This window comes from Ctenopharyngodon idella, chromosome 24, assembly GCF_019924925.1.
Source record: "Ctenopharyngodon idella isolate HZGC_01 chromosome 24, HZGC01, whole genome shotgun sequence".
In the NCBI taxonomy this organism is placed as follows: Eukaryota; Metazoa; Chordata; class Actinopteri; order Cypriniformes; family Xenocyprididae; genus Ctenopharyngodon; species Ctenopharyngodon idella.
The window spans coordinates 25601155-25616034 of record NC_067243.1 but is presented as its reverse complement, the minus strand read 5'-3'; the positions used below and the strand labels follow the sequence as shown (position 1 = coordinate 25616034).

The 14880-nt window shown below is 44.0% G+C and overlaps 1 protein-coding gene across 1 annotated transcript; it reads left to right on the top strand.

Moving 5' to 3' along the window:
• The first annotated feature begins 29 nt into the window (after window positions 1–29).
• tmem231 (transmembrane protein 231) lies at window positions 30–14455 on the top strand. The gene is made up of 7 exons (XM_051884008.1): window positions 30–559; window positions 647–813; window positions 2495–2623; window positions 2798–2941; window positions 3345–3426; window positions 3795–3900; window positions 13750–14455. Exons 1-7 carry the CDS (start codon window positions 421–423, stop codon window positions 13910–13912), a joined length of 930 nt encoding a protein of 309 aa, XP_051739968.1. The 5' UTR covers window positions 30–420; the 3' UTR covers window positions 13913–14455.
• The last annotated feature ends 425 nt before the right edge of the window (window positions 14456–14880 follow it).

Genomic DNA, 14880 nt, shown 5'->3' with positions numbered 1-14880 from the left:
CCATACCATTCAGTCAAATCGGGGGGATTTCCTACAGGAATTATTTGCCGCAATTACACCTCTACGATTGCAGAAACCACATGATTGAACTCATAGTTTTTGTTTTTAACGTAAATCAGATAATTATCGAATAATTATTATCAACATGCTTCGCGCACGGCTGAGTTTCGGGCTGTTGCTATGGTGAACAGACGACGCTGAGCCACCGGAACAATCAGTGCGCGTGTTGTGTTTGCTAGACTGATCTTTATTAAGTTTTTTGTTGTCAAAAGTGTAATCCTATTAAGCCAAAAAGCTTTTGTTGTTCGTTGTTAGTACATATATTTGTCAACGCATGCACAGCTCAAATGATATACATGTGTTTAAATGGTGTTGTAAATTGTTGGATGGAAGTTTATATTTACTGCGATATTAATAACAATGGCTTTTTATGACGTGTACGCCCATCCCGCTTTAATAAGATACAGAACAAGTGTTTGCACGAGAGCAACACTGTTTGTCTGTGTGGTTTTATGCCTCACTTATATTTCACCTCTTCTGGTGGCTTATAGAAGTCAAGGTAAGCTGCATTTTATTCCAAGCCAATTATTTCCAAAATCCCAAAAATGGGATCAAATAAAGCGGCTCTGGTTGTTGCTATGAGCAGGGTTCTGGCTGAAGAGGAGCACATATGAAGAGCAGCCAGTCATCCAGTTCCAGTATGACCTCATTCTGATCGGAGCAACAGACACAGCAGGGAGTTATGTAGCATGGAGCACTTTTCCCAACTTTAATCGACTGATCGGAGATAACTTACGCATCCCATCTATCTCTGTGAGTACGAAACTGTTGAAATATAAACTTCTTATATGTTTAATTTAGCTGCCATAGCTAATTTGCAATAGTGAAATCTGGAAGCATATTATAACCAGTGTTTGGGGTAACGCATTACAAGTAACGCGAGTTACGTAATCAGATTACTTTAAGTAAAGTAACGCATTACTTTTAAATTTACAACAAAATATTGTTACTTTTTCAAATAAGTAACGCAAGTTACTCAGTTTTTCCCATGTATTGACTGACTGCTCTCCTGTCGCCATTTTTAAAGAGAAATCGTGAGTAACACGGTAGTTGCGTCCCAAACGACGCACTATACACTTATACGCTAAGTGCGTTCTAATTCGCGTACTTATGCACTATTCTATGACGTTTTTAAGTATAAATAGTGCAAGTAGTGTGTTCACACTGAAAATTCCAAAAAGAAAACGTACACTTTAAATACCTGGATGATGCACAAACGAAGTGTGGAATGTTGGACACTTCATGCACTCAACTGTCGCAGTTTTAGTTACGTAGCGGAGGGAGAGGGGGTATCAGGCTCCGTTGTTAAATGACAAAATAACCTTATACAATTCACGCACTACATGGATGAGTACATAGTGCATAAGTCAATTCTGCCGGAATTACCTTTTTTTTAATAATTACAAAGGACTCACAAACAACTATCGCAAAACATGAAAACAGTCGTCGATCATCCAGGTAATGACAGGACAGTTAAGATTTAAGGGTATGTAAATTTTTATAAATTCAGTCATTTTGTCTTATGGAATATATGTAAACATCTGTTATGTGAAATATATTATTCAGGACAGTACTAAATAAAAATAACATGAAATGTTTATGATCCCTCTTATTTTGTTAAAATTATTAAAATGTTGCATATTCTAACAAGGGGTATGTAGCTTAGGATTTTGCTGACTGTCAGAGTCGGAGAATCACCAGTCACTGTTTACATTAATTGCCCGTCACAGTTTACATTAATGTTTAAATGAAACAAATGACATTAAAATTCAAAGTAATCACTTCGGTAATTTAAAATACTTTTCGAATGTAACCGTAATTTAATTACCACCCATTTAAAATGTAACTGTAATGAAATACAGTTACTCAAATGTTGTATTTTAAATACGTAACTAAGTTACATGTATTTCATTACTCCCCAACCCTGTGTGTGAACATGATGATTATTGTAGTTCTAGACTAAATGTGAGCATTGATGAATAAAAACAATGAAATGCAATCTCACAATATTGCACAAACCTGCAATAATTAAATGTATTATATACTTTATGTATTTAATCTCACTTTATTAACCAGTGTCTTTTCTGCTGACCTTTGATGATCCAATTTAACCATAATAATAAGCAAAAATGACTAGATAAACATCACATTTGCGATCAGCCTGAAGCTTATTCATTTCACTTTTGGTGTGAAAGGGCCTTTACATTTGCCACTTTTTTGTTGTTATAAAAACAAACAAGCAAGCCCAGCCCAGATGATAAAAAGCAACACAAAAGTAATGTAACTGATTACTTTCCATAAAAAGTAACTAAGTAACACAATTAGTTACTTTTTTAGAGAGTAACGCAATATTGTAATTCATTACTTGTAAAAGTAACTTTCCCCAACACTGATTATAGCTATTGAAAGCTGCACTGGTTTGTTCATTATTCAGGCCCAGGAGGAGGACAGGAACCAGGATGGGAAATCTGACCTCCTCACACTTCAGATCAACATCCCACTCAAACCAGAAGAGCAGATGTTCAGCATTCAGCTCCTCCTTACCTTCTCATACCAGCTGTTTGTGTGTATTCAGTGCATTCCTACATACCACAATGAAATGAATACAGAAATCATGTATCAACTTCTCACTTAGAATTGGAACATTATATACATGTGTAGGTCTGTGGGGGGTTGCATTTTCTCTGTTTTTCTGTATCTGATTCACCTGTCTGTGTTTATCTGTCCATCTGTCTAGCGAATGTCTACTGTTGTGATGCAGACGCTTGCCTTTGTGCAGCATTCCTCGCCTGTCCCAGGTTCTCAGCTTTCCATCTGTGGAGACCTGAAGCTAAACCAGCGAACTCCTCTTCCTCACCGAGGTTTACATAGTACCTACAATGTGAGTATATCTGAACAAGCCCAAGTCGAAAGCTGCTGCATAAAGCTTATCAATGCATTACCTGTTTTAACATACAGATTAATGTGGCGGTTCAAACACTGCAGGAAATAAAGCTTTGATACTGAACCGGTTTGACTTGCAATGCCACAATCTTGTCAAAAGTGTGTCAGCAGGAAGATCGTAAATTAAACCATTAGCAATGGAAATATCTTGAAATGTATTTGCATAGTTTTTTCTTGCAGTCCTAAATTGTAAATCCAGAATGACAACTAAAAACCTGAATTTACATTAAAAAAATGATGGCTTTCATGTTAGCAGGCCTAGCTGTAAGAATACGGTTGATGTGTAAAGTGTGTGTCATTAATTTGCAGAGATGACATTTATTTTGAATTGCCTCTCCCAGGTATCAGTGATTGATGGATCCAGTCCGTTTGCGAGTACATATGACCTGGCCAACATCATTAGACTCTACCAGCAGAGAAACTGTAAGAACTTGCTCTGAGAAAACCTAAACACATTCATAAACATAATTTTATTATTATTGTTATGAGTATGTCCAAAACCTCTATTGTCATCCTTATTTTCACGTCACTGCTTTCAAAATCACTATATTTCTCAACGCCTACCTTTTAATATTTACAAAAAATGTTCTGAGTTACATAATCATGTTACATAAATGTTTATCACCTAATTAGATGTGTGTGTGTGTGTGTGTGTGTGTGTGTGTGTCAGTAAGCATGCATTATGTGATTCTTGGTATTGTAGGCATTCAGAGTGCATTTGTTTTAGCTGAAATGGCACTTTTGTTCCCAGCAGTCTCTCTGTCTTTAAAAGTTCCATTTCTCACACACAGTGACAACTCATCTGTTTGGTATCATTCCCGTGTGGACAGTCGGCAGAGCTGCAAATGCTCCATTCCAGATCAGTGCACAGATCAACTATCCAGTAGAGACTATTACATATCCTTCACATGCTCAGTATGTGTTTATATATGTTTATATGTATATATATATAAAATATTTTGCCAAAAGTATTGGGACACCCCTCCAAATCATTGAATTCAGGTGTTCCGATCACGTCCATGGCCACAGGAGTATAAAATCAAGCACCTAGGCATGCAGACTGCTTCTACAAACATTTGTGAAAGAATGGGTCGCTCTCAGGAGCTCAGTGAATTCAAGCGTGGTACTGTGATAGGTTGCCACCTGTGCAATAAGTCCATTCGTGAAATTTCCTCACTACTAAATATTCCACGGTCAACTGTTAGTGGTATCATAACAAAGTGGAAGCAATTGGGAACAACAGCAACTCAGCCATGAAGTGGTAGGCCACGTAAAATCACAGAGCGGGGTCAGCGCATGCTGAGGCACACAGTGCGCAGAAGTCGCCAACTTTCTGCAGAGTCAATAGCTACAGACCTCCAAACTTCGTGTGGCCTTCAGATTAGCTCAAGAACAGTGTGTAGAGAGCTTCATGGAATGGGTTTCCATGGCCGAGCAGCTGCATCCAAGCCTTACATCACCAAGTGCAATGCAAAGCGTCGGATGCAGTGGTGTAAAGCACGCCGCCACTGGACTCTAGAGCAGTGGAGACGTAATTCGTCACAGAGCACACGCTTCTCTGTCTGGCAATCCGATGGACGAGTCTGGGTTTGGTGGTTGCCAGGAGAACGGTACTTGCCTGACTGCACTGTGCCAAGGGTAAAGTTTGGTGGAGGGGGATTATGGTGTGGGGTTGTTTTTCAGGGGTCGGGCTTGGCCCCTTAGTTCCAGTGAAAGGAACTCTTAATGCTTCAGCATACCAAGACATTTTGGACAATTTCATGCTCCCATCTTTGTGGGAAAAGTTTGGGGATGGCCACTTCCTGTTCCAACAGGACTGTGCACCAGTGCACAAAGCAAGGTCCATAAAGACATGGATGAGCGAGTTTGGTGTGGAGGAACTTGACTGGCCTGCACAGAGTCCTGACCTCAACCCGATAGAACACCTTTGGGATGAATTAGAGCGGAGACTGTGAGCCAGGCCTTCTAGCCAACATCAGCGCCTGACCTCACAAATGCGCTACTAGAAGATTGGTCAAAAATTCCCATAAACACACTCCTAAACCTTGTGGAAAGCCTTCCCAGAAGAGTTGAAGCTGTTATAGCTGCAAAGAGTGGACAAACTCCATATTAAACCCTACGGATTAAGAATGGGATGTCATTAAAGTAAAGGCAGGCGTCCTGGTTTTGGGCAGGCGTCCCAAAACTTTTGGCAATATAGTGTGTGTGTGTGTGTGTGTGTATATATATATATATATATATATATATATATATATATATATATAATATATGTGTATGGAATGAAATTCTGAACACACGCAGAATATTCAGAATCTCATTCTTATTATTCTGCACAAATTCCAAAAATGCATGTCTTTGTTTAGTTCACGCAAAAATGAAAATTCTGTCATTAATTACTCACCCTGAGTAATTAGTCGTTCCAAACACGTAAGACTTTCATTCATCCTCGGAACACAAATTAAGATATTTTGAATTAAATCTGAGAGCTTTGTGTCCCTCCATAGACAGCATATACAAGTTTCAGCATGCTTGAGCTTCAGCAAGAGCCAGTGAGGTTCATTCTCATGTTACGCAGCACGTTTGAGCTTCAGCAAGAACCAGTGAGGTTCATTCTTGTTACGCAGCAGGTTGGAGTTTCCGCAAGAGACAATGAGGTTCATTCTCATGTTACGCAGCACGTTTGAGCCTCTGCAAGAACCAGTGAGGTTCATTCTCATGTTACGCAGCACGTTTGAGCTTCAGCAAGAACCAATGAGGTTCATTATCGTAGGGCTGCACGATTAATCGTAATCAAATCGAAATCGGGATTTGGCTTAGTGCGATTATGACATCGCAAAGGCTGCGATTTTAAATTATATAAATATGTACACAGCGTGTTAGTGAAGAGCTGCTCTGTGATCAGTAGTAAATGACGCTCCATCTGAGAGCACTGCATTAGAAAAAGCAACACACGTCAAATACACAAACTTTACAAACATGAGAAGCCTTTATGAACTTCTTTTCTAACAAAAGACAACATTTAATGTGTTTTTACTCCAAACTCACTTCATAACGTCAGTTGAGTGTTTGAAATAGCATTTTGATTAGCATTGGATTATAAATATACTTTATTATTACGGAAATACTCGAGAAGGCTTGAAGAAAACATATAAACCATGTATTGTTGTAGTCTCTGTTTATTTTATTAATGTTTAATCAATCAAAGCGTTTCTACCTTCTTTTATTCAGTCACAGCCATAGCATCATGCCCATTGGGGATTTCCTGGAACAGCCTTTGTTATATTGCGTATATTTGGAGTATCTGCTCAAGAGCGCCCTTCGGCGTCCAGTATGAAACAGACATGTTTAGCGCCAAGTAAAGCTCACTCAATCCTATTCAGGGTAAAAATAGGAAAAATAATTCCTCTCTCTAATGAACTTTGAGGGGAACATATAATCAATATGTTTTTCTCCAGCGTACATAAGTGTACAGGGTTTTTTTTACCACAGTGGATGCATAAGAGTTCATATTAAATACATGGACTCTTGATATTAAATACATGGATTTTTGATTTTGCATACCTCCTGACAAAAATAAAGAAATTATTGATACAGATTTTTATCATAATAATATTTGATAATAAATCCTTAGACCTTTCTAATGATTTTTAGACATACTGCTTGCATGTTAACAGGTAACAAGTTTTAAATATTATTTTCTAATTATTATAGTTATATTTATAATTAAATACTAATGCTAAATACTTTAATAATGAAAGTTATTACAACAGTAATATTTCTTATTTGGTTTAATATTTTTATTTAGCAATAATGATAATAATAATAATAAAAATAATTAGTCAAAATAATATATTAGCACAAAATTTCGGGCCAAATTGTGCAGCCCTACAAACAAGCAAAACAAGCCTGGTATTGTTTTTAATTTTTTTTTTTTTTCATTTGTTTTATAAAATCGCATTTTAAATCGCAAATCGCAATTTTAACCAGAAAAATCGCAATTAGATTTTTTCTCCAAATCATGCAGCCCTACATTCTCGTGTTACGCAGCATGTTTGAGCTTCCACAAGAACCAATGAGGTTCATTCTCATGTTACGCAGCACATTTGAGCTTCAGCAAGAGCCAGTGAAGTTCATTCTTGCGTTACGCAGCATGTTTGAGCTTCCACAAGAACCAATGAGGTTCATTCTCATGTTACGCAGCAAGTTTGAGCTTCAGCAAGAGATTTGTTCTCATGCATCAAGCAGGTTCGGTTGAGGTTCTGTTTATGTTCGCTGATCAATGTTTATACGAATGTTTGAACGAAAGTCATACGGGTTTGGAACAACATGAAGGTAAGTGATGAGAGATTTTTTCATTTTGGGGTGAACCATCCCTTTAACTCATTTTAGTACACCTGTCATTATAGTTAATTTAGTATAATTAATTATTTAAAAAAAATCTTGTGTTAAACACAAATGTAGTCCATTTTGTCGTAGATCAGATGGTTGATGTTGGTAACCAAGTATCATATGAAACAATAAAAATATGCAATATATTTATCCTCAAATAGAGTATGTTCCCTTTCGATACTTCACTCGTACTGCGTATGGGGAAAAGGTCTCCTTTTTCCCCGTTACTGAAGCCTTTTTCAATAACGCAGTGTAACTGCATCGTCATTGGTTCACTCATGGAAAGTTGTTGAACCAATGACGGCGCGGCATAGCTGCGCGGCCTATGGCGACAAAGCGCGCGAAGAAGCCCGCCAAAAAAGGCGGGGCTTACGGCTATATAAGCAGGCATTTCGCCATAGGATTTAGTTCTCTCTCCTTCAGCGACGACGACGCATTCTTTGCTGATCTCCGAGCTGAAGCCTTCGCCGCTCTAGAGAACGACTCCATGTCTCTCGCGGCCTCTGAAACAGAGGGATGGGCCGGTGACTCGGAGGACCCCGCCCACCTACCCTCGCTGGAGCCCATTGACTGCAAGCCGGGCATGGACGCCGAGCTTTTCCGCGTCCTCTCAAAGGCAGTGGAGGAACTGGACCTCGAATGGGCCCCGCCAGAAGAGCCATCGCGGAGCAGGCTTGACGAGTGGTTCCTGCCGGGCCGTCGCCAGGCCCCTCGCCAACGCTCCGCCCCGTTTTTCCCAGAGGTGCACGACGAGCTGACGAAGTCGTGGCGCGCTCCCTATTCTGCCCGCCTACGCACTACGCACCATTCAGCTCTCACCACTGTGGACGGCTCTGAAGAGAAGGGCTATGAGCACCTACCGCCCCTGGATGAAGCAGTGGCAGCTCACCTCTGTCCCCCCGTGGCTGTGGGTTGGAAGACGAAGAGGGCCCTTCCATCCAAGCCCTGCAGGACCACCTCTGCCCTGGCTGGCAGAGCCTATGCGTCCGCAGGCCAGGCTGCCTCAGCGCTGCACACCATGGCGATCTTCCAGGTGTTCCAAGCGAAGCTCCTCCGCTCTCTGGACGAGTCCGGCATTGATGCACCTGCCTTTCGTGATCTCCGCAGCGCCACTGACTTAGCCCTGCGTGCCACAGAGGCCACAGCCCAGGCCATTGGACGATCCATGGCCAGCCTGGTCGTGCTCGAGCGCCATTTGTGGCTCAACCTGACCGAGATAAAGGACCTGGACAAGACGGCCTTCTTGGACGCCCCGGTCTCTCCCTCCGGTCTCTTCGGGCCAGCGGTAGAGGGCTTCACGGAACGCTTCACCGCAGCACAGAAGTCGTCCCAAGCAATGCGACACTTCCTGCCCAAGCGCTCCAGCTCTGCTTCTGCTTCCAGCCGCCCCAGGCCTGCGCCGGCTCAGCAGAGCAAGACTGCCCCCTCCACCTCTCAGGCAGCACCTCCCAAGGAACAGCGCCAGCGCTCACGCCCCGCAAAGCGCTCCTCCTTCCCGAGACGTCAGGGACCCCGGCCTAAGATTTCGCTGGACCCGATGCCTCCTAAGTCTTCCTGATCTGCCAGGAAGGAAGAGGATGGGGCTAAGTCTCGCCGAGGCCGGACCACCCCAAAAGCTCCTTCGTTCAGTCTCCCCTCCGCCCCGTTTAGTTCCGGGCGTGGGAGATATGTTCAGTGTTGCGCTAACTGGGCCCAAAAATGTTGCGCCCATGCAAAATGCCGTTCTCATGGCGAACACTATAAATTTTTTACCTCCTCAAAAAATGAGCAAACTTCCTCTTCCACTCTTTCCGGTGTACGGGCCCCCGACCAGCGGTCCGTCATCCGATGCCATACAACCCCTTGTCACACGGGCCGAGGCCTGGCAAGCCATTCCCGGGGTGTCAAGTTGGGTCCTGGGAACCATAAGTCGGGGCTACTCGCTTCAGTTCGCCCGAAGGCCCCCCGCGCTTCAACGGGGTGCTTCAGACTTCAGTAAACACGGACGACGCTCATGTCCTCCGAGCCGAAGTCATGACTCTACTGAAGAAAGGAGCTATAGAAATAGTCTCCCCCTCAGAGAGCGTATCGGGGTTCTACAGTCGTTATTTCCTGGTTCCCAAGAAAGATGGCGGTCTCAGACCCATCTTAGATCTCAGAGTCTTGAACCGCTCCCTCATGAGACGGAAGTTCAAGATGTTAACGCTGAAACAGATCCTCGCGCAGATTTGCCCCGGGGACTGGTTCTGCTCGCTGGACCTGAAAGATGCTTACTTTCACATCCAGATAGCCCCTCGTCACAGACGATTCTTGAGATTCGCTTTCGAGGGAGTGGCTTACCAATATACAGTCCTTCCCTTCGGGCTGTCCCTAGCTCCTCGCACTTTTACCAAGTGCATGAACGCGGCGCTTTCCCCACTGAGACAGATGGGAATCCGTGTTCTGAATTATCTCGATGACTGGCTCATTCTGGCCCAGTCGAGAGCCGAGCTAGAACTCCACAGATCCGTGCTCCTCAGCCACTTGGAGTGTCTAGGACTCAGGGTCAATTTTGCCAAGAGCTCGCTGCTTCCCAGCCAACACATCACGTTCCTGGGTGCAGTTTTCGACTCAGTCCGTATGACGGCGGTAGTCTCGCCAGAGCGCGCCCTGGCCATTCAGCAGCTCGCGGCTTCAGTCAGAAACAGAGCCTACCTCCCTCTGAAGTTCTTCCAGAGGATGCTAGGGCTGATGGCTTCCGCCTTCCCGGTTCTGCAGCTCGGCCTTCTCCGGATGCGGCCTCTGCAATACTGGTTGAAGTTTCGGGTCCCTCCTCACGCCTGGCGGCACGGCCGCCTGCGTCTCAGGGTCAATCAGGCCTGTTTGACAGCTCTGAAACCCTGGACGAACCCTGTATGGTTCAGTCTTGGAGTACCCCTACAGGCGGTGTCCAGAAGGACAGTGCTCTCGACAGATGCGTCCAACATGGGTTGGGGCGCTCTTTGCGAGGGCAGACCGGCCTTCGGCTCGTGGTCTCGCGAAGAAAGCCATCTGCATATCAACTGCCTCGAGATGTTGGCAGTGTTCCGAGCCCTTCAGGCGTTTCAGGCATACCTGACGGGACGCCACGTCCTAGTCCAGTCAGACAGCATGACAGTGGTGTCATATATAAATCACCAGGGCGGCCTTTCGTCCAGCCGCTTATGCGCACTGGCGAAACGTCTTCTGGAGTGGGCATTTCCGAGGTTACAGTCGCTCAAAGCGACTCACATACCCGGGAGAACAAACTTGGGAGCAGATATGCTATCTCGGAGCAACGTCCCCTCAGACGAGTGGATGCTCCACCCGCAGACGGTTCTCACGATCTGGGAGTTCTTCGGGAGGGCAGAGATAGACCTCTTCGCCTCAGAAGACAACTCTCACTGCCCAATTTATTTCTCGAAGGAGGAAGATGCTCTGGCCCACGACTGGCCCTGCACCCTCCTTTACGCTTTTCCCCCGATCGCTCTGATCCCTCAGGTTATCAGACGAGTCAGGGAAGACAAGCACAGAGTCCTCCTAGTGGCCCCGCTCTGGAGGAGCCAAATCTGGTCCTCAGAACTGTTCAGGCTTTCCACGGAAGCCCCGTGGCCGATCCCCCTGAGACAGGACCTCCTGTCTCAGGCGAACAGGACGATCTGGCATCCCCAGCCAGAACTCTGGGCTCTGCACCTCTGGTCCCTCGATGGGAGCCTCCAAACCTCCCAGGGGACGTGCTAGACACCATCTCTCAGGCGAGAGCCCCGTCCACGAGACGGCTCTACGCCCAGAAATGGTCGGTATTTGTTGACTGGTGCTCTGCACGCAGCATAGACCCTGTGGAGTGTGGCATATCACCGATACTGTCATTCCTCCAGGAGCGTTTAGATATGGGTCGCACCCCTTCAACGCTCAAGGTTTACGTAGCAGCCATCGCAGCGTTTCACGCTCCTATCGCTGGCCAGTCAGTGGGACGAAACAGCCTTGTGGCGAGTTTCTTGAGAGGTTCTAGGCGATTGAATCCACCTCGTCCTCTCACTGTTCCCACCTGGGACCTCTCTTTGGTCCTCAGAGCTCTCAAAGGGCCCCCCTTTGAGCCACTGTGTTCAGCTGACCTCAGGCCCCTGACACTCAAAACCGCTCTGCTGCTTGCACTAGCATCGGTCAAACGAGTCGGCGACTTGCAGGCCCTCTCTGTGAGCCCTGCATGCCTTGAGTTCGGGCCCAACGACTCCAAAGTCGTTCTGAAACCTAGGCATGGCTACGTTCCGAAGGTGCTCTCGACTCCATTCAGAGCACAGGTCATTTCCCTCTCAGCGCTTCCTCCGTCGTCGGACGAGCGAGAGCTGGAATTACTCTGCCCTGTCAGGGCATTGAGGACCTATGTTGAGCGATCACAGCCTTTCCGGCAATCCGATCAGCTCTTTATCTGCTTTGGCGGGCGCACCAAAGGGTCTTCGGTCTCAAAGCAACGTCTTTCGCGTTGGATAGTCGACGCTATTGCTCTTTGCTACTCCTCTATGGGCCTCAACTGCCCCATAGGAGTTAGAGCCCACTCCACTAGAGGAATGGCTTCCTCTTGGGCATGGTCCAGTGGAGTTCCTATTAAAGACATCTGTGAGGCGGCCGGCTGGTCCTCACCGTCCACTTTTGTCAGATTTTATAACTTGGATATCCCGACCTTACAAGCTCGGGTCCTCTCGGTATGATACTGCGGCCTCTATCGAGCTCCGCCTCATGCCACCCCGGGAGTTAGCTCCCCTCTTGCAAGTGTAACACATGGGTTCGACGGCTCCGGCCCTCTCACTTGTCCACTGGTTCCCTCACGGTGTCCAAGACAAGTTCAGTCGTTCCCTGCCGTGGCACGGCGCGGTTGAATTCGTTCCCCATACGCAGTACGAGTGAAGTATCGAAAGGGAACGTACTCGGTTACTAACGTAACCTCGGTTCCCTGAGATACGGAACGAGTACTGCGTTACATGCCGTGCCACGAGGCTGCGGCCTCAGTGTCGTCGCTTCAGTCGTATGACCTAAATCCTATGGCGAAATGCCTACTTATATAGCCGTAAGCCCCGCCTTTTTTGGCGGGCTTCTTCGCGCGCTTTGTCGCCATAGGCCGCGCAGCTATGCCGCGCCGTCATTGGTTCAACAACTTTCCATGAGTGAACCAATGACGATGCAGTTACACTGCGTTATTGAAAAAGGCTTCAGTAACGGGGAAAAAGGAGACCTTTTCCCCATACGCAGTACTCGTTCCGTATCTCAGGGAACCGAGGTTACGTTAGTAACCGAGTACGTTTTACATCGATGGGATAGTTCACCCAAAAATGAAAATTCAGTCCTCATTTCTTTCTTCTGTGGAATACAAAAGAAGCTGTTTTGAAGAATGTTAGGTTCCGAACAACACTGTTACACAGCAGAAAAAAGCCACATGCTGCGTCCGAAATCACATACAGTACTACATTTGGTTTGAAACTTAGTTTACAACCATGAATAAAGTATGTTCTCTATAGTATGAATGTGTGTATAAATGAAATTTGGATGCCATTCACAAATCCTCTCCCATGGCCTCATGGGATAGTAAAGTTTCCATCGAATGCACACTTCAAAATCTCACCGGAAGTAGGAGGTCATCCAGGTACTTTTCACTTACTGTTTCATAAATACAATGTATTCGGACATACTACTCTGTTGGCATACTGTTTTTGCATCATATATAGTAGGGAAGTATTTGAATTTGGACGCAGCGATGCACATTTTTTGGTGAATTATCCCTTTGTTAAACATACTCTATTCAAGGATATATAGAGTACAGGTGTAACACAGGGAGAGCAAGAAAGGCAGGCAGAGATGTGGTAATACGCAAGGAGTATTTCATAACAAAAACGAAGTAGGATCCAAGGAACACAAAAGACAGGAAGATAAGCAAACAAGAATACAAGAAACACCTGAGAATCTCACACAGCAAACACTGACAAATAATCAGGAAGTAACGAAGAGAGCCAAATGAACTACAAAGCAGAAACAGGAATCTCAAACTAACCAAGTCCAAACACAAAACAAGTGACACATGACAACAGGATATTGAAGGATATATTTCATATTTTTATTGTTTCATGCTTGGTTGCTAACATCAACCATCTGGTCTATAACAAAATGCTAATACCAAGTCTGAATTTTCTTTTATATAACATTATTTTGATAGAAAACACATGATAGGAAATTGTTCCATTAGGCTTTTTAGTCTGTGGCCTCAACCTCGCCTCTCACGAGCACATGTTGGACAGATAAAGTCACTTCCTGACTTCTGTGCATTCACTTCTGTGACTCAAGCTTCATTTTTACAAATCTGGGTTTCATTTCCTTGACTGGTTTTTCTACCTATCGACCAGGCTTTTGGGAAACGATTAAGTTTGCCTGGATTCAGTATGTCAGTGTCCTGCTCATCTTTCTTTGGGTTTTCCAGCACATCCAAACATTCATCTTTCAAAACCAGGTTTTACCGACCACCACAGTACCAGCGTTTAAACAGCACAGCTCCTGATATTTTTATTATGCAATTATCAGGACCTTCATTTATTGTTGAGGACTGGTTTTCCTATATATAGTTGTCTTTGTTCAGCTCAAGAACATTCATGCATAATTTCCAGCAGAATACTTGTGCAATCTCTGGTTTTTCTGGTTTTGAAGTACTTCAAAAATTCAGCCGCATACTGTGCGCGATTTTTTTTTTTTTTTTTTGATGTGTGGTTGTAATGTGAAAAAATGGTAGAAGAAATATAAAAGTCAAAACCTTACACAGAGCCTGTTAAGATTGTATAAAATGGCCTCAAAGACCTCATGCTGATTTGATTTGATATGAAAATCCATAAATATGATGAAAAATCCATGAGCTGTATGTTAATTTTCTACATTATTAATTGCTCTCAGAACATGATTGGCTTACACATACAATTGCAATATATCTCAATGTTTATTTAGTACTTGTGCAGAGGAGGAAATTCCATTATGTTAGCATGGTCTAATAACTTTCAATATGATGCTTTCAAACTACTGTTGAATAAAACCAAACGAAAACACAACATAATGTGTTTGTTTTTTTTGTTTTTTTAGGCTCTTGTCTTTGTCTCAGTCTCAGTTTGTTCCACAGATACACATTGACAAAAAAAATTTCTAATATTCTCTGTCCTAGCTGTTGTATGTCCACCAGTAAGATCAAACACAGGAAGTTTGGCAAATGCAGACAGGATGCAGATGTAATGTTTTCCTGTTTTATTCATCCTTTTTGTGACAATGTGCCACATGTTGCTCTTTTTAAATATGGGGATTTATATCTATCTTACATACGTTTAGTTGGTGTATATTAATCTTTTAGAAAAACTTATCAGATACAGCTAGGTTAGTTAGCAGTGTGTGTCTTTAGTAGTCTACAAAACTAGTTTATATAAGTACACACAGTTGCATTACACCTATACACTTAAGCTTTTATTCCTAACACAATGAAACAGAAGA